The following is a 19,416-nucleotide window of genomic DNA, read 5'->3' as shown; positions in this document are numbered from 1 at the left end:
TTTTTTTTTTTTTTTTTTTTGAGACGGAGTCTCGCTCTGTCACCCAGACTGGAGTGCTGTGGCCGATCTCAGCTCACTGCAAGCTCCGCCTCCCGGGTTTACGCCATTCTCCTGCCTCAGCCTCCCGAGTAGCTGGGACTACAGGCGCCCGCCAGCACGCCCGGCTAGTTTTTTTTTTTTTTTTTGTATTTTTTAGTAGAGACTGGGTTTCACTGTGTTAGCCAGGATGGTCTCGATCTCCTGACCTCTTGATCCACCTGTCTCGGCCTCCCAAAGTGCTGGGATTACAGGCTTGAGCCACCGCGCCCGGCCACTTCTTTGATATTTTTTAATGACTTTGCTTCATCTTGTCCAGGCCTTCTTTCATCCACCCCTAGGAAGACCAGGTCTTTCTGTTGCCTAATCATGTAATCTTATTTGCCACTCCCATTATTTTCTAGTACCCTCTAGTTTTTTTGTCTCTAATCCTAGGATGAACTGTTTCTTTTTTCTTTTCTTTTTTTTTTTTTTTGAGACGGAGTCTCGCTCTGTCGCCCAGGCTGGAGTGCAGTGGCCGGATCTCGGCTCACTGCAAGTTCCGCCTCCCAGGTTTGCGCCATTCTCCTACCTCAGCCTCCCGAGTAGCTGGGACTACAGGCATCCGCCACCTCGCTCGGCTAGTTTTTTTGTATTTTTTTAGTAGAGACGGGGTTTCACCGTGTTAGCCAGGATGGTCTCGATCTCCTGACCTTGTGATCTGCCTGTCTCGGCCTCCCAAAGTGCTGGGATTACAGGCTTGAGCCACCGCGCCTGGCCTCTTTTCTTTTCTTTTTTTTTTTTGAGACAGAGTTTTGCTCTTGTCACCCAGGTTGCAATGCATTAGCACAACCTTGGCTCACTGCAACCTCTGTCTCCCGGGTTTCAAGTGATTCTCCTGCCTTAGTCTCCTGAGTAGCTGGGATTACAGGCGCCCACCACCATGCCCAGCTAATTTTTGTACATTTCGTAGAGATGGGGTTTCACCATGTTGGCCAGTCCGGTCTTGAACTCCTGACCTCAGGTGATCTATCTGTCTCGGCCTCCCAAAGTGCTGGGATTACAGGTGTGAGCCACCATGCCTAGCCTGACCTGTTTCTTTTTGTTTTCTAAATCAAGGTGGTTTTCTCATTGGGCCGTAGATCCAACCAGCTTAGATTAAAAGAACTGTCTTAAATTAAAAGGGCTGTCTTTAAATTGCTGAAACCATAAGTTAATATTACTTCTTACCAGACTTTACCTCTCTGTAACATACACATATAAGAAATCTGTATCTGTACCCCCAAAATATATAAAAATTTAAATAAAAAGTAGACCAGCACATGTCAAATAAAATAAATAAATAAAAAGATATGCTGTGTAAAAAAGAAAAAAAAAAGTACTTCTTAGACTTTGCTAATACAAATTCTTTGAACTCTTGCCTAACCTTTGGGCATAAAACCTCCTGCCACCTTCTCCTTAACTGTTGTCATCTCTCCACCTGTCTGTCAATTTGTTATTCATGTAGATTTAAGATCTTCTTTAGGCTTGTCTTCCTAAACTATCTATTAAGCTATTATTAAGCTATCTCATAATCTTGTTCTTTAAACCTTTCAAAATTGACAGTCCCATTTCTTGGTCTACTTTGCACCCTGACATTTACTAATATCTTCAATTCTCTAAGCATGCCTCTTGCCAATCCACTTGCCCATTTATTTTGCCTCTACCCTTAGGCTGACAGAAATTGCTGGGGGAAAAGTGGTGATTTTTATTTTATTTTATATTTTTGAGACAGGGTCTCACTCTGTCACCCAGGGTGGAGTGCAGTGGCATGATTACGGCTCATGGCAGCCTAGACACCCCCAGGCTCAGGTGATCCTCCTACCTCAGCCTCCCAAGTAGCTGGGACTACAGGCACTCACTCACCATCACTCTCGGCTAATTTTTTTGTAGTTTTTGTAGAGATGGGGTTTTGCCACATTGTCCAGGCTGATCTTGAACTCTTGGGCTCAAGTGATCAGCTCACCTCAGCCTCTCAAAAGTGCTAGGATTACAGGCGTGAGCCACCACACCTGGCCAAAAGTATCTGTTTAATTAAGAACCATATTACAAATTAATGAGAGCAAATCTCAGCCAGGCCTTGGATGCTGCTGTTTTTTCATTTACCCTATTCCCCATAGCATCTGTTCCACACCTTTATACTCTTCTCAAGTCCCCTACCCCATTCATAATGACTCTATTGCCAACAAAGTCCTATTGTCTATTTCCCTCCAAAAACAAGATCTAAAAGGCAAGAATTTTCTCAGCTGCCTCTCCTCTACTTTCAAACTCAGTTACATCTTGTATTTTCTTATCTCCTTCCTTGTATCTCTCCACCTATGCTTTCTTTCCCCCATCCTATGCTTTCAATCCTAATCCCTCCTGACTTCTCTAGAGCCTTACTTGGTTAATTACACATTATTTTTCAAAACTTCACTCTTTCGTGTTCTGTTGCCTCCTTCTCGCCCTCTAAAGGTGGCTTAAATCCTCCTAAGTTCACCTCACCCTGCTTCTCCCTCAGTCTCACTGCTACCTTATCTTTTCTTCCTTTCATGACTAAACTTTGAGAAAAACAATCACTTGACTTTCTATCTGTACTTTCTATTTGTACATCATACTTTTTTCTGTAGCCTGACTTCAATTTCAGTGACGCCATTGAAGTTGTTGTCTCAATGACTTGCTCATTTCAAATCTAGGGATACTTTGTCAGATTCCCACACTGACTTCTTTGTAGCACTTAAGACAATGATTGCCTTATTTGGCCTTAGCAAAATGACTTTCCAGCCTTACTACCCACCTCTGTAATCAGACATTTTTTTTTTGAGATGGAGTTTCACTCTGTCACAATCTCGGCTCACTGCAACCTCTGCCTCCCGGGTTCAAATGATTCTCCTGCCTCAGCTTACCGAGTAGTTGGGATTACAGGCACGCACCACCATGCCCAGCTAATTTTTGTATTTGTCGTGGAGATGGGATTTCACTATGTTGGCCAGACTGGTCTTGAACTCCTGACCTCAGGTAATTCACCCACCTCGGCCTCCCAAAGTGCTGGGATTACAGATGTGAGCCACTGCACCCGGCCTGTAATCAGACTTTTTTGATTCCTCTTTCTCCTTCTGTCCATTAAACACTGATATTTCCCGGCATTTCATACTTCTCACTCTTCCCTTCTCAATTTCAGCCCTCTCTATAGTGTCATCCACTTTTCTGGGCTAATTCCCTTGCTTATCGATTCCTAAATCTGTATTTCCAGCCCCAATCTACTCTATTCAGCTCTTGGTCTGTACTCCCAGTTATCGACCAGACATATTTGCTTAGATTCTTTACGGGCACTGCATCAGTCAAGATAGGCCAACAACAAAAACCCAAATCTTAGGGGCTTACAAAGACTTGTTTCATGGTCACATTACACCTTAATTGTGGCTCTGCTGCAGCTGTGACCCTGCTGTCCTCCCTTTGGAACCTAGGCTGACAAAGAAGCATCTATCTGGAACATTGCCAGTCATCCTGGCAGAGAGGAAAAAAGATACGTGACAAGCCATGTGCTGGCCCAGAAGTAACACATTTCAGGCCACATTTTATCAGCCAAAGAAAGTCACTCCTGAGATAATTGGGTGTGGATGTATAATCCTGCCCCAGGCAGGGGCATGGGAATATTTGGCACCAATAATACAATCTACCACAGGCATTTCAAGCAAAGCATGTCTAAACCTTCTATTTATTGTTTTATCCCCATCCAAAACCTATTCCTCCCCGATTTTCCTTTTATTGTATTACTTGGCATCACTGTATATTAAGTCAGCCAAGCTAGAAACTTCAGAGTTGTCTCTAAATTCTTTTCCCCATTTCCAGTCCCTACATACGCATTTAGAAAATAGTCCTCTAGGCCGGGCGCGGTGGCTCAAGCCTATAATCCCAGCACTTTGGGAGGCCGAGACGGGCGGATCACGAGGTCAGGAGATCGAGACCATCCTGGCTAACACAGTGAAACCCCGTCTCTACTAAAAAAAATACAAACTAGTCAGGCGAGGTAGTGGGCACCTGTAGTCCCAGCTACTTGGGAAGCTGAGGCAGGAGAATGGCGTAAACCCCGGAGGCGGAGCTTGCAGTGAGCCGAGATCCGGCCACTGCACTCCAGCCTGGGCGATGGAGCGAGACTCCGTCTCAAAAAAAAAAAAAGAAAAGAAAATAGTCCTCTGTGGGCCAGGTGTGGTGGCTCACGCCTGTAATCCCGGCACTTTGGGAGGCCAAGACGGGTGAATCACCTGAGGTCAGGAGTTTGTGCAACTGCACTCCAGCTTGGGCAACAAGAGTGAAACTCTGTCTTAAAAAAAGAAAAAAATTTTAAAAGGCCAGGCACGGTGGTGCACGCCTGTGATCCCAGCACTTTGGGAGGCCAAGGCGGGTGGATCACCTGAGGTCAGGAGTTCGAGACCAACCTGGCCAACATGGTAAAACCCCGCCTCTACTAAAAATACAAAAATTAGCCGGGCGTGGTAGCACGCACCTGTAATCCCAGCTACTCAGGAGGATGAGGCAGGAGAATCGGTTGAACCTGGGAGGTGGAGGTTGCAGTGAGCCGAGATTGTACCATTGCACTCCAGCCTGAGTGACAGAGCAAGACTCTGTCTCAAAAAAAAAAAGAAAAGAAAGATAAAGAAAATAGTCCCCTGTGTTCTGCTCTGAAATCTCTCTTGTCTCAGTTCTTCCTCTTGTATGTTCCTGCCACTCTAGGCAGAACTGTTTTATTGCAGGAGACTTCTAACAGTCTCCCTGTCTCCATTCTTTCTTCACAAATGCATCCTCTACCCTGCTGTGAAAACATAGATCTTATTGTGCCATGCCACTGCTCAGAAATCTTCAGGTATTCCCCATTGCTTACCAAATGCTTTCCTGTGGTGGTTAGTGTTTTCCCAAGATGGCCAAAACAACATTTTCATTTTGTCTTTCAGCATAACCTTATACATCTTCCATTTCCCATATCCACTGTACATAGTTATCCCTGAACGAGTGCATCCATTCCATCCACTGTCTTCATTATTTTTATTAAGGTATAATATAGATACAGTAAAATACACCCTAATTTTTTAGTGTCTAGTTTTAGTTGAGTGCATACGTAAGCTTTTTGTTGTTGTTTTTCATTTTTTTGAGATGGTCTTGCCCTGTCACCTAGGCTGGAGTGCAATGATGTATATAATCATGGCTCATTGCAGCCTCGGCCTCCTAGGTTCAAGTGATCCTCCCATCTCAGTCTCCTGAGTAGCTGTGACTAGAGGCCAGTGCCACCACACTTGGCTAATTAAAAAAAAAAATATATATATATATATATATATATTAAGGGACAGGGTCTAACTTTGTTCGCCAGTTTGGTGTTGAGCTCCTGGACTCAAGTGATCCTCCTGCCTCAGCCTCCCAAAGTGTTGGCATTACAGGCATAAGCCACCATGCCTGACCCTAGTTTTGACAAATGCATACAGTTCTGTAGCCATCACCACAATAAAAATATACAGTCATCCCTCAGAATCCATGGGGAATTGGTTCCAGGACCTCCTACAGATACCAAAATCCACATATGCTCAAGTCCCTGATATAAAATGATACAGTTAGCTAGGTGTAGTGGTGTATACCTGTAGTCCCAGCTATTAGAAAGCTGAGACAATAGGATCACTTGAGCCCAGGAGTTTGAGAAAAGTCTCGGCAACATAGCAAGACTCCATCTCAAAAAACAAGAATGGTATAGTAATTATACATAACCTATGCACATCCTCCCATGTATTTTAAAACAGGGGTGTCCCATCTTTTGGCTTCCTTGGACCACACTGGAAGAAGAATTGTCTTGGGTCACACATAAAATACACTAACCATAGCTGATGGGCTAAAAAAAAAAAAAAAATCACAAACAAATCTCATAATATTTTAAGAAAGTTTATAAATTTTTTTTTGTTTTTTTTTTTTTGAGACTGAGTCTCACTCTGTTGCCTAGGCTGGAGTGCAATGGCTCAATCTTGCCTCACTGCAACCTCTGCCTCCCAGGTTCAAGTGATTCTCCTGCCTCAGCCTCCCGAGTAACTGCGATTACAGGCACACGCCACCATGCCCAGCTAATTTTGGGATTTTTAGTAAAGATAGTTTCTCCATGTTGGCCAGGCTGGTCTTGAACTCCTGACCTCAAGTAATCCGCCCTCCTTGGCCTCCCAAAGTGCTGGGATTACAGGCATGAAAGCCACTGCTCCTGGCCCAAGTTTACGAATTTGGATTGGGCCATATTCAAAGCCGTCCTGGGTTGCATGCAGCCCATGGGCTGCGGGTTGGACAAGCTTGCTTTAAAAGATCTCTAGATTACTTACAGTACCTAATACAATGTAAAGGCTTAAATAGTTGTTATACTATATTTTAAAATGTGTATAAGTTTTTACTGTTGAATTATTTTAAATATTTTTCTAGGTTGCTTTAGTACTGAATACAGTGTAAATGCTATGTTTTATTGTTTTTAATTTTTTTCACATTAAAATTAAAATTTTAAACATGTTAACAATTTTCTGTATTTGTGTCAGGTCTTTAAAATTTATATTTTTATTTATTTTTTAATTGACATAATAATTGTACACATTTATGGGTTACATAGTGAGTTTTTATACAAATAATGTATAGTGATCAAATCAGGGTATAATTAGCATAACCAAACCTTTTTTTTTTTTTTTTTTGAGACGGAGTCTCGCTGTGTCGCCCAGGCTGGAGTGCAGTGGCGCGATCTCGGCTCACTGCAACCTCCGCCTCCCGGGCTCATGCCATTTTCTGCCTCAGCCTCCCGAGTAGCTGGGACTACAGGTGCCCGCCACCATGCCCGGCTAGTTTTTTTTTGTATTTTTTTTAGAAGAGACGGGGTTTCACCGTGTTAGCCAAGATGGTCTCGATCTCCTGACCTCATGATCCGCCCGCCTTGGCCTCCCAAAGTGCTGGGATTACAGGCGTGAGCCACCGCACCCAGCCTGTCCAAACCTTTTTTTTTTTTTTTTTTGAGACTGAGTCTCACTCTGTCGCCCGAGACGGAGTGCAGTGGCTGGATCTCAGCTCACTGCAAGCTCCGCCACCCGGGTTTACGCCATTCTCCTGCCTCAGCCTCCCGAGTAGCTGGGACTACAGGCGCCAGCCACCTCGCCCGGCTAGCTTTTTGTATTTTTTAGTAGAGACGGGGTTTCACCGTGTTAGCCAGGATGGTCTCGATCTCCTGACCCCGTGATCCGCCCGTCTCGGCCTCCCAAAGTGCTGGGATTACAGGCTTGAGCCACCACGCCCGGCCGCCTGTCCAAACCTTTTTAAAGAATATCCACAGTTGGTTGAATTCCTGAATGCGGAACTGTGGATACCAAGGGCTGACTGTATAATCATTCTGTCATACCAAAAAATTCTCATGTGTCCTTTTGTAGTTAACCTTTCTCCTTCACTTCCAGCCCCTGGCAACCACTGATATGTATTCTGTTCCTACAGTTTTGCTTTTTCCAGCACATCATATAAATAGAATCATAGCCTTTGAGTCTGGCATTTGAGATTCATCCAAGTTGTGTATATATCAGTAATTTGCCGCTTTTTATTGTTGAGTAGTATTTCATAATATGGATGAGCCATAGTTTGCTTATCCATTTTTGAGTTTAGGGGTATTTGGAGTGTTTCCTGTTTTTTTACCCAACTTCCCTTTTCAGCTCCTATTTATCTTATAAGGCATGCCTCACCTATTTCCTCTTCATCACCTTTTCCCAATGGCTCCCATATGCCCGTATCACATTGTGTTACAGTTTATTGTATACACTTTTCATGAAGTCAGGAAGGCAAGTTGATTAGTTCTCTTGATGCCCCTGGCTGTCATCCCCAACATCTGCTGCAGAGCCTAGCAGTCACATGGGTGCTCAAGCAATAACTGGTGAATTGAAAAGGCCTGGATTCTCTTTTCTCCAAGGCATCACCTCTTCAGGCTGTCATGTGTAGAACCAGAGAGTTTTTTTATTTTTTTTAAGGGTAAAATAAATTTAGAAAATGCTATATACTCTATATCCCTCTTAAAGATTATACATGACTAAATAAAGGTTTTGAGAAGTCATACAGTAGAAAAATATTTTTAACTTTAATTTGACCCTATATTTCTCAGGTTTGTTCCACCATAAACTACCTAAACACATCCTGCAAAACTAATATTCCTAAAGAACACACTTTGGGGAAAAAAAAATGCTAGAACCAATATAACTCAATTAGATTTCTTCTGATCCAGCTAGGAACCCAAGATCACATATACATTTGATGGAAGGGGATTTTTCTATACTCATAGAGTTATGTATGCATAGGTGTACGATCTTTAGCTGAAGGTAACAATAGTTAAAATGGAGCCAAATAAACTCCCATCACATTTGTGCCTGTATGCTAAATAAACGTGTTCATACTGAGCCTGCTGTACAGCAGAAGAGGGTGACCAAATAACAAGATTTAATTCCTTCCCTTGTAATCCATTTCTGAAGTTCCCCTCTTGCCTTCCTAGAAATTTGATTTTCAATCTTGTCTGTAGGGTTTTTGCTTGGAATTTTAAAAGGATAAGAGAATATCACCTAATTTTATAGATGATTAGATTGAGGTGTAAAAGGCCGGGCGCGGTGGCTCAAGCCTGTAATCCCAGCACTTTGGGAGGCCGAGACGGGCGGATGACGAGGTCAGGAGATTGAGACCATCCTGGCTAACACGGTGAAACCCCGTCTCTGCTAAAAAAAATACAAAAAACTAGCCAGGCGAGGTGGTGGGCGCCTGTAGTCCCAGCTACTCGGGAGGCTGAGGCAGGAGAATGGCGTAAACCCGGGAGGCGGAGCTTGCAGTGAGCTGAGATCCGGCCACTGCACTCCAGCCCGGGCAAGAGAGCGAGACTCTGTCTCAAAAAAAAAAAAAAAAAGATTGAGGTGTAAAGATAATAAGCTTTGTTCAAGGTATATAGTTGCAAGCCTAGGCCTAGATCTGAAACTGGTTTTTTAGTTCCCATTTCAGTGCTTTCTTCCTGATAACCATTTGCCAGTGACTTTTTATTATTATTGTTATTAAAGTATTTGCTATTGCCAGGTGTGGTGGCTCACACCTGTAGTCCTAGCACTTTGGGAGGCCAAGGTGGGAGAATTGCTTGAGCCCAGGAGTTTGAGTCCAGCCTGGGCAACAAAATTAGACCCCATCTCTCAAAAAACAAAAAAATTAGCCAGACGTGATGGCATGTGTGCCTATAACCCCAGCTACTCAGGAGGCTGAGGTGAAAGGATTCCTTGAGTCCAGGAATCCAAGGCTGCAGTGAGCTATGATCCTGCCAGTGCACTCCAGCCTGGGTGACAGAGTGAGACCGTCTCAAAAAAAAAAAAAGTATTAGTTATGTTGAACCTGGTAAACCAATTTAAAGATTCCTTAATCTTACTTTTACTGAAAATTGTGAATTTTTTTTACTCTAAGAAAGGAATAAAACTTTTTTTCTCAGAAAGTTTATCTATCTTAAATGTTAAATGTTTTTTCCCCTCTATGAACATACCACTGTGTCATCTGTAAATATATAATAATGTTGTAGCCCAAAGCCACAGGTAAAATATTTTTTGTCTGTATCCTCCTGAAGAGATCCTGGAACATATTTGTTTGTGAAAATAGTATAGGTTAAAATGGTTGGGCTAAGGGAAAGTTACAGAGGATTCAATATCTTGAATGAAAGTGATTTTCAAGACTTAATTTAAGAGACATTTACCAGGTTGCTTCCAATTAACACACAAAAGAAGGCCGGGCGCAGTGGCTCAAGCCTGTAATCCCAGCACTTTGGGAGGCCGAGACGGGCAGATCGCGAAGTCAGGAGATCGAGACCATCCTGGCTAACACGGTGAAACCCTATTTCTACTAAAAAATACAAAAAGCTAGCCGGGCGAGGTGGCAGGCGCCTGTGGTCCCAGCTGCTGGGGAGGCTGAGGCAGGAGAATGGCGTAAACCCGGGAGGCAGAGCTTGCAGTGAGCTGAGATCCGGCCACTACACTCCAGCCTGGGCGACAGAGCGGGACTCCGTCTCAAAAAAAAAAAAAAAAAAAAAAAAAACACACACACACAAAAGAAAAAAATGTTCTGAGCCCAGTTTGGCACTTTGATGACTAATTACTTTTTTTGTTTTTTGTAGGTAGGGAAAAGTGGCAATGTACCAGCAGGCACTACAGTGGATAGTACCATCACACATCCATCTGAGTTTGACTTTTACCTCTGTAGTCATGCAGGAATTCAGGTAATTTGGAAGCTGCTTCAGATCTTTGACTTGATAGGGAGATGTTTGCAAATTCAGCAACTAGCTTGAGTGGACTTGTTATTTAACACCATGCCTAACTTTGTTAATGCTTATATCCTAGAATTGTCATCTTTTGGTCTAGGTATCTGCTTGTAGGTGTGCTAGGCAGAAGTATTTCTGAGTTTAAGGAGTAGGTTTCAATTATTTTCTCCTCTCGTGTCATGTCAGAAACACAATCAGGCCAGGCACGGTGGCTCACGCTTGTAATCCAAGCACTTTGGGTGGCCGAAGTGGGCAGATCACCTGAGGTCAGGAGTTTGAGACCAGCCTGACCAATGTGGCAAAACCCTGTCTGTACTAAAAAATACAAAAATTAGCTGGGCATGGTGGCGTGCCCCTATAGTCCCAGCTACTTGGGAGGCTGAGGCAGGAGAATCGTTTGAACTCCAGAGGCGGAGGTTTCAGTGAACCAAGATCGTGCCACTGCACTCCAGCCTAGGTGACAGTGAGACTCCATCTCAAACAACAACAACAACAAGAAATTAATCATAAAACTCTCTCCCCAGGGAACTAGCCGTCCCTCACATTACCAGGTCTTGTGGGATGACAACTGCTTCACTGCAGATGAACTCCAGCTCCTGACTTACCAGCTGTGTCACACCTATGTGAGGTGCACTCGCTCAGTCTCTATTCCAGCCCCTGCATATTATGCCCGGCTTGTAGCATTTAGGGCAAGGTATCATCTGGTGGATAAAGATCATGACAGGCAAGTTTCTTAGGCACAATAAAGTCTCTTTATATTTTAGTAGCATGTTAAAAAAATGAGCTACGATAGAAAACTCTTTTAAAAATTTAAACTTTCTCTCAGGGTTTAAATTGTAAGGAGCATATAAAGTTGCATGTGCCTCTGAGAGCTTGTAATGTGACTTTTGGTCCAAGAAGTGCTCAGGCTTGTTTATACTTGCATTGTATCTCTAAAGGAGTTTAATCTGGAGCTGCTTGTGGTTCTCCCATGGAGCCAAATGCATTTCAGTTCTGCTCAGGTCCTAAGTAGCCTCAAAAAGTGGTTAACACAGTACCCTGGCTCCGGTCAAAGCAGTCACAAGGCTGTGGATTCCACTTCATGCAAGTGAGGAGGCCTGACCAGTTCCCTTTGCTTTTGGTACATTCTGGAAAAATACCCCAGAGTGAACCTGGATGTGTATGTGAGAGTGGGGGCACAGACCATTCTCACTCTCAAGTAGGCATCTTGGGAGAATAAGAGAATCTGATATTTTGACCTATTCCTGAGCTTCTATTAAATAGTTAAACAAGCTCTCTGCATTAATTTTCTTTTCCGAATGACCATCTGTGAAGTGTAGCAGTTTCTGGGCTCTTCCCCAAGTCTGAATTCAGCTGCTAAATAGTAGACATTCCACTGCAAGTCTATTTCTGTAAGGGTTGAAAATACACTATTATGGAACATGTCCAGCTGTGCCTTTGTACCTTCCATTCTGTAATGTGCTTTCATTTATTCGGCATATTTATTAGGTATTGACTGTGTGCCCAGTACTGTACTAGGTGCTAGAAATACTAAGATGAGTAAGACGTATTTCTTGTCCACAGGGATTTTATGTTTCAGTACGGGAGACAATATAGCAAATATACAACTGACAAGTAGCCCAAGTCAGTACAGATAAAAGTGCAATGGGACACCAGAGGAGAGGCTTTTAGAGAAGATTTCATAGCTGGATGGGTCGAATTTGGCTCTACAAAAAAGAGAAAAGAATTTTCAGGGCAGAGGGAACAATGGACACAAGGAGAGAAAGCAAGTGACATGTTTGTACAGTAGCAAATTTTCTTTGGCTGGAGGATAGTAAAGGGGAACAAGCAGGTATGAGGCTGCAAAAGTATGTTAGAACAAGACTGTTTGTTAAATGTAAAATGCTGTTCCTAGGATAGAATAGACAGGACTTAACAGTTAATTGGATATGCGTGTCAGAGGAAAGGGTGAAGTAAAAGATGGCTAAGATTTTGAGCCTAGATGATAAGGATAATAATCACTTAAAGAGAAAGTCAGAAGAGGAATGGGGATTTACAGCTTGTCAAGCCCTTTATATCACATGGTATCCTTAAGTAGTATGTTTAGAAGTTGTTGTTGTTACTCCGAAAGACTAAAGTTCAGAGGAGTTATTATGTTTCCAAGGTTATACAGTTAGTGAGGGGAAGAAAAGAAGAGACTGGTGGCACAATAGCATTTGCTGGGAATCTCCTTCAACTAATGGTTTATTGAGACTTTGTGGTATTATGTGCTAGACACCAAGGATACAGGGGTGAGCAAGGTGGACAAAGTTGCTGCTTTCTTGGAGTTTATATCCCAGTGGGAAAATAAATAATTACCCAAGTAATAATTTAATTTCAATTGTGTTTAGTACCATGAAAGAAAAATATAGGATTCTGTGAAAGCATGTTCCAGGTGGCTCTGACCTGGACCTTAAAGTCAAAGAAGATTTCTGTGGGGAAAAATGACATTTGACTGAAGCCTAAAGAAATTAGCCAGACATAATGGGCAGTAGAAATCTTTATATGGATACTGTTAAGGATTGTGTCTTTGCAGACATTATATTATTTAATTCTTGCAGCAGTCCATTAAAGAAGTTCAGTTGTGCCAACTGATGTTTAGAGGACCATAACAAATTATTCAAGAAGCTAAAGCTTAAGCCTAAGATATTCTAGAATCTAGTACGGTTTGTGCTATTTGAAATGTGTGAAGTTTGAAGTGATCTTCTGTTATACCTGTTTTTTTTTGTTGTTGTTGTTGTTGTTGTTGGTTTTTTGTTTGTTTCTTTGTTTGTTTTGCTTTGTTTTGTTTTGTTTTTTATTCTCTTTACAGTGCGGAAGGCAGTCATGTGTCAGGACAGAGCAACGGCCGGGATCCTCAGGCCTTGGCTAAGGCTGTGCAAATTCACCATGATACCCAGCACACGATGTATTTTGCCTGAGAGTCTCAGAAAAAGAACTCAACCAATTTGGCACCCCATGCAGCCTCAAAATGTTTCAAATGCCTACCGCCTCTAGATCGAGCCAAGTTGACTTCAGGTGGTCTTCTACCAGCAGCTTGGAATAGTTGCACTGAATCTATACTTCGCAGCACTGTCTGATGCGTCAACAAAATTGAGCCATTTTTTAAAAGTAATAGATACTCATAGATTATCTTTTCTGATGCACTGGACTGAATTTTTACCTCAATGTGCAAAGGCTGATCAGCCTGAACTTTCTAAAGGACTTTACAAGAAGGGTTTCTATGGAATATTTTGCTAGCTGTGGTGTTCACCGCATCCCTCTAGTCTTAGAAAAGAAGATTATTCCTTTTTTCTGTAGTCATTGAGTGGGGTGTATGCATAAGTGGGAGAGAAAAACCAAACAATCTACTTCAGTTCAGTGTAACTATTTAATTGTGTGGGTCCATAGACTTTTTAATGAAGATTTCTGACTTTGCCACTGTAAATGCCTTTAATGAGCATTAATTTTTGAAAGTTTGTTACAGAGTTTTATTAGGTTTATTACTTTATCTTATTGATCTCTGCAGACTTGTGCTGGTGCAAGTACACGCTGCCAGGCAATTTGCACTATATTTGGCTGCAGATTCAAACAGGCAGTTCTCTTATTTGGTCGACTTTTGTGAATGTGTGACATAAACAGATGTAATGCATGTCACAGTGACAGAGATAACACTGCCATGATAAAAGTACTCATGTTTCCCCCTATTTGAAAAAAAAAATGCTTTTAGTATTTTTCCAAGTTTTCAAAAGTGCCCATTTTATGCTGCTGTGTGGTTTGTTAGATCTAAATGATTTTTAAACTTTTCTCATAGAAACTTAACTTTGGCAATAAACATTTTTTAAAGTCTCTCCTCTTCCTTCCCCAACAATGTAGTTTTCTAGATGAGACTTCGGTATGATTTTATCAGCTATTTCTTATATATCATAATCTGGCAATTTCTGAAACCAATCAGAAAAGACATATATTTCCATGCCTTTTTAAAGAATTATTTTTACCTGTTTTATATTCACAGTTGGTGTCCTGTCACTTTGTTTTAAAATAAGCTAGAACCAGGATGCTTCCTTATTGGAAAGGCTTTGCCAGTCCTTAAGGTACATTGAGTGATGCTGCAACTTGCAAAAATGTACCAGCATTTAAAATTTCTTTTCCTGGGAATCAAGGTAACTCACACGACTACTTGCAGTATAAATTTTTTGCTTCTCTTTCGACCTGAAATGTACTTGGTGGGTTTTCCTTCCTTTTATTAAACTAAAACTGTGTGGAAAAGGTTGATTTTTCTTAATAGATTCTGAATTCCACTCACAGGGAGATGGGATTCCTTTCTTGTCCCAACAAAGGGAGTTGCTCTAAAGCGAGCATCAGTTAAAATGTAGGGGAAAATGTATTCTGTATGTAGTGTAGATAATACTTTGTGAATGGACAACAGTTACATAGTGTCTTGGTAGCTCCAGCCAGTGTTTCCCAGCCCAGAGTTTACTGACTTGTAATTCTCTATCCGGGACATCATGAGTGAGGGATGGAAAAGGGGATAAAAGGCCTGGAGCCACACTCCATATGGCTGAGGAAGGCGCTAGGGAAAGAGATAGACACAATGGGGTAAAAACAATTTTGCCTCCACTGCCTGGAAACTGCTGGTGGGGAAATGATGGTGAAGGGTGTTTGCTAGAACTCATGAGACGTTTCAAATCTCATAAACTAGCCTTCTCAAAATCCCAGCAATATAAAGCACTGTTTTTCTTCAGTCATTTAAATAAACTTGTAAATACATTGAAGTTTACATTTCCATGTGCTGTTGATCAATGGCGCCACCTGTGTTTGCTGATGAGCCTGGTCTCTGAGAGAGAGTTTTATAATGTCGATGAGGCCTGTTGCTCATTAAGATAAGTGCAGACGTCCTTAATCCCTGCAGATAGTGGGATGAAAAGCAAGTTCTGTAACTGAAGCACAACGTAGCCAGGAGTGAAGAGATGGCAGATGTTAATTTCTTAAAATTTTCCTTTTTTTTTTTTTTTTTTTTTTTTTTGCAAATACCTCACTTGGATAATACAAATCAGGACATGTTTGTGAGGGGCTGGCTGCTGCTTTTATTCACACTTGTTCAGGGAGAGCACAGAGAATACCCTTCAGCATGGCCACTCTGGACCCAAGAGGAGGAAAAAACGGAAGCTTTTTTAGGAGAAGGAGGACTCGCAGGAATCCAAGATGTGAAGAACTATTGGTGGCTGGCTGGCGGCCAGCGGGCATCACACCTGCACTTGAGTGCCTCGGGCTTGCTTATTAATAATGCACAGAAGAAGCGTCACTTCTCACCATCTCCTGGCATGTATGGAGCAGGGAGCAAGGCCATGTTCCAAAATCCCTGATTAGCTTGTCTTGCTCTACGCTCGACCTCGAACAATACAGCTTGTAAGACCTCAGTCAGTCCTGGCACGCTGGGGTATATCAGTGTGGTGGTGGAAGAAAAGCCGGGAGGCCTATTTTTATAGAAAATAGTACCACTAAAGGTGCAATGCTGTCATTTTGGACAAAAGGAAAGAAATTTGGAAGAACTGGGATTATTGGCAAAAACTTGCTGAGGGGTGAATCTTGATGAGCTAATCACTGCAGAACCAGAGTTGCAGCAATATGATTGCGAGCAAGTCTGAATGCATGGTTTTACTTTAACTCGGCTTGACAATTTCAATAGGTAACCCCCTTGGGACTGACTGAGTCGTTACGCATGTGTCAATCAATGGGAGGTGTGCATTCTCTAGAAGTAGTTTTAGGCTGTTTGGTTTGGTTTGGTTTTTGTTTTTTAAATGCAGCCTGTTTAGGCACTGTCATGTGGTGTGAAAGATTTAAATGTAGCAATGCTAAAGAATAATAATTTGGGGATAAGAAGTGGGGACATTGGCCGGGCGCGGTGGCTCACGCCTATAATTCCAGCACTTTGGGAGGCCGAGGTGGGTGGATCACCTGAGGTTGGGAGTTCAAGACCAGCCTGACCAACATGGTGAAACCCCATCTCTACTAAAAATACAAAAAATTAGCTGGGCCTGGTGAGGCAGGAGAATCGCTTGAACCCAGGAGGTGGACGGTGCAGTGAGCTATTACTCCAGCCTGGGCAACAAGAGCGAAACTCCATCTCAAAAAAAAAAAAAAAATGGGGACATTAAGAGAGTGGTGATGACCCAAATGTTGAACCGATTATGTTTTGGTGGTGGTGGTGTTAGCTGTTGAATCCTGAATGGCTTATAAAGTGAATTAGCTGGCTTAATGCAGCCAGCGTTCTGGGCAGCAGAACATATTCATTCTTACTGTAAATTCTATTTGCTGCTTCCAAAGGTGATGATTTTCAAGCAGACATGTTCTATATGGTCTGTGTTTTAGGATCTGGTGCCCAGCCTCTATCAGAGCTTACCTACCTGGCAAAGCTGCCTACCCTTAGAGTGGGAAAATATAATCCACTGTTTAATAAGGCTCACCCTCTCCACCCTGTCCTAACGACCTTTTGTGAATGTGCTGTAATATTTTCTTGCTCAATAGCAAGGTGGTAGCTCTGCTTTCATTTTAAGAAAGTGGAGGCTGAGGGCATTGTATCAATACTGTTTCAACTCCAAGAAGTTTTCCTTGTAAAATTAAAGGAAAGATCTTATTATTGATTAACCATTTTCTTATGCCTTGCTATTGACATATTCATGCTCTTTCTATGTCTAGTGGCTGAAAATGTTTGTATTTGTTCATTTGACTAATGGTGTGATTTTTGTTTCTATATTATTAGACCTGTAATGTTTTAAAATGTATTTTATTAAATTTGGACTGGATGTATGTCTCTAGCAATACGAGGTACTTTCTAAACTATTAAGGGAGGGGTTGTATCCTCATGTTGAGATAAGATGATGGTCGTTTAAATTTTGCAATTTTTTTTGGCCTGCAGGGATATTTTGTGTTTATGTGTCCAAAAAAGGAATAAATTGGCATTCTTGTGCCAAAAGTTGTTTTTCCTGTCAATTGTCTAATAAGTATACAGTACACTGTAATGGCAACATACATGGTTGCTTTTTAAAAACAATTTCCTCTGTATGAGAAATTTAACAAAGAACAGTGAAAAAACTTTGTGTTTTTAACTCTTGGGACTCCCTATTTTTAAAAATTGCTATTTGGTATACAATTATTATGTGTCAATTAAAACTAAAATAAAACTTTTAAAAAAGAAATTGCTATTTGAGAATTTTAGAAGAGCTTTTCAGCAACACTTCACATATGAAAACTTTTACAAGATTGATCGGAGTTGTGGATATGGCTCTTAATGGGAAGATCTATTTAAGCAATGCTTGAGAAGAATCTGCAGTCTCCAGAGGGCAGTGTGGCCACACACTTTATAAGACTTAACTTCTCCAGAGGAGAAGCTGCTCCAATTCATCCAACCTGGGGCTATCCAGTCTCATCTTTAGAAAAATTCTCACCAGCAAAGCCCTTTTGCTAAGTCATGGCAGGGACAATTCCTTAGGGAATTTATAGTTTGCCAGAGGAGAAAGTTCTGCATATAACTACTAGAAGGCAGTTGCTTTTTCCATCTGTGTACTATCTCCTCCATATTTATCAGTTATCAAACATTTATCATGAACTGGGTACATGCCATGCTCTGCCTAGGTGCTGGGAACACAGAAGAGTAAAAACTTAATTATTCAAAGAATTCATTCTAATTTGGCATGAGATGGAGGAAGAGGCAGCGAGAGTAACACTGGGTGCCTACTATCTGTCAATCACTTTATTTATTTATTTATTTATTTATTTATTTATTTATTTATTTATTGAGTATAGAGCCTCGCTCTGCCGCCCAGGCTGGAGCGCAGTGATGCAATCTCGGCTCACTGCAAGCTCCGCTTCCCAGGTTCACACCATTCTCCTGCCTCAGCCTCCTGAGTAGCTGAGACTACAGGCACCCGCCACCTCGCCTGGCTAATTTTTTGTATTTTTAGTAGAGACGGGGTTTCACCATGTTAGCCAGGATGGTCTCAATCTCCTGACCACGTGATCCGCCCGCCTCAGCCTCCCAAAGTGCTGGAATTATAGGCGTGAGCCACCATGCCCGGCTTATTTTTTAAATTATTTTTTATTTAGTTTTTTAAGACAGGGTCTCACTCTGTCACCCAGGCTGGAGTGCAGTAGCACAATCATAGCTCCCTGCAGCCTTGACCTCCCAGGCTCAAGCAATCCTGCCACCTCAGCCTGCTGAATAGCAGGAACTACAGGAAGTGCGCATCACCATGCCCTGCTAATTTTTGTATTTTTGTAGAGATGGTGTTTTGCCATGTTGCCCAGGCTGGTCTCAAACTCCTGGGCTCAAGCCATCCTCCCACCTTGGCCTCTCAAAATGCTGGGATTACAGGTGTGAGCCACTGCACCGGGTCTGTCAGTCACTTTCTATTGATATCTTCATCCCAGCAACAGAGCATTGGTGGGCACTGTATCAATACTGCTTCAAGAATTTTTCCTTGTAAAATTAAAGGAAAGATCTTGTTATTGATTAATCATTTTGTAGTCAGAAACCATGGAGTAGTCAGAAAATAGAAAAAACAGTGTTGCTGGGATAAAGATATCAATAAAAAGTGACTGATAGGCCGGGTCAAATGCTTTCCCTTACTCCTTCTTTGGGAGATAGGATCCCTCTTTTTTATAGAAAATGTGTTGTTGTTATTATTATTACTATTATTGAGATGGAATCTCACTGTGTCACCCAGGCTGGAGTACAATGGCGAAATCTTGGCTCACTGCAACCTCTGCCTCCTGGGGTTCAAGCGATTCTCCTGTCTCAGCCTCCCAAGTGGCTGGGATTACAGGTGTGTGCCACCACGCCCAGCTAATTTTTGTATTTTTAGTAGAGACGGGCTTTCACCATGTTGGCCAGGCTGGTCTCAAACTCCTGACCTCAGGTGATCCGCCCACCTCAGCCTCCCCATGTGCTGGGATTACAGACATGAGCCACCGCACCCGGTCAGAAACCTCATTATTTTGTATGATTCAGGTATGTCCAAATGGCCTTATTCCCACCTCACCCCCCACCACTTGAGTCATGCTCATGTCCATCC

The 19,416-nt window shown here is 42.2% G+C and overlaps 1 protein-coding gene across 3 annotated transcripts in view; it reads left to right on the top strand.

Annotated features, from left to right (window-relative positions):
* The window catches only part of LOC111555811 (protein argonaute-4), a 54,347-nt gene extending 36,806 nt beyond the window's left edge, over window positions 1-17,541 (top strand). Inside the window, exons 16-19 of one of the 3 annotated variants that reach the window (XR_002735653.2) lie at window positions 10,202-10,303; window positions 10,870-11,069; window positions 13,176-14,505; window positions 15,400-17,541. Coding sequence is in view for 2 of the 3 variants with exons in the window: in XM_023232168.2 (XP_023087936.1) it covers window positions 10,202-10,303; window positions 10,870-11,069; window positions 13,176-13,284 (411 nt within the window). In the remaining variant the exon portion in view is untranslated. Of the gene's footprint in view, window positions 1-10,201; window positions 10,304-10,869; window positions 11,070-13,175 lie in introns of all 3 variants that reach the window. The other 2 variants (XM_023232168.2, XM_023232169.2) reach the window with 2 other exon arrangements.
* Window positions 17,542-19,416: the final 1,875 nt, after the last annotated feature.

The sequence above is a fragment of the Piliocolobus tephrosceles genome, chromosome 1 (genome assembly GCF_002776525.5).
Source record: "Piliocolobus tephrosceles isolate RC106 chromosome 1, ASM277652v3, whole genome shotgun sequence".
In the NCBI taxonomy this organism is placed as follows: Eukaryota; Metazoa; Chordata; class Mammalia; order Primates; family Cercopithecidae; genus Piliocolobus; species Piliocolobus tephrosceles.
The sequence above is the reverse complement of the archived record's forward strand: the minus strand, read 5'-3'. Positions and strand labels throughout refer to the sequence as shown.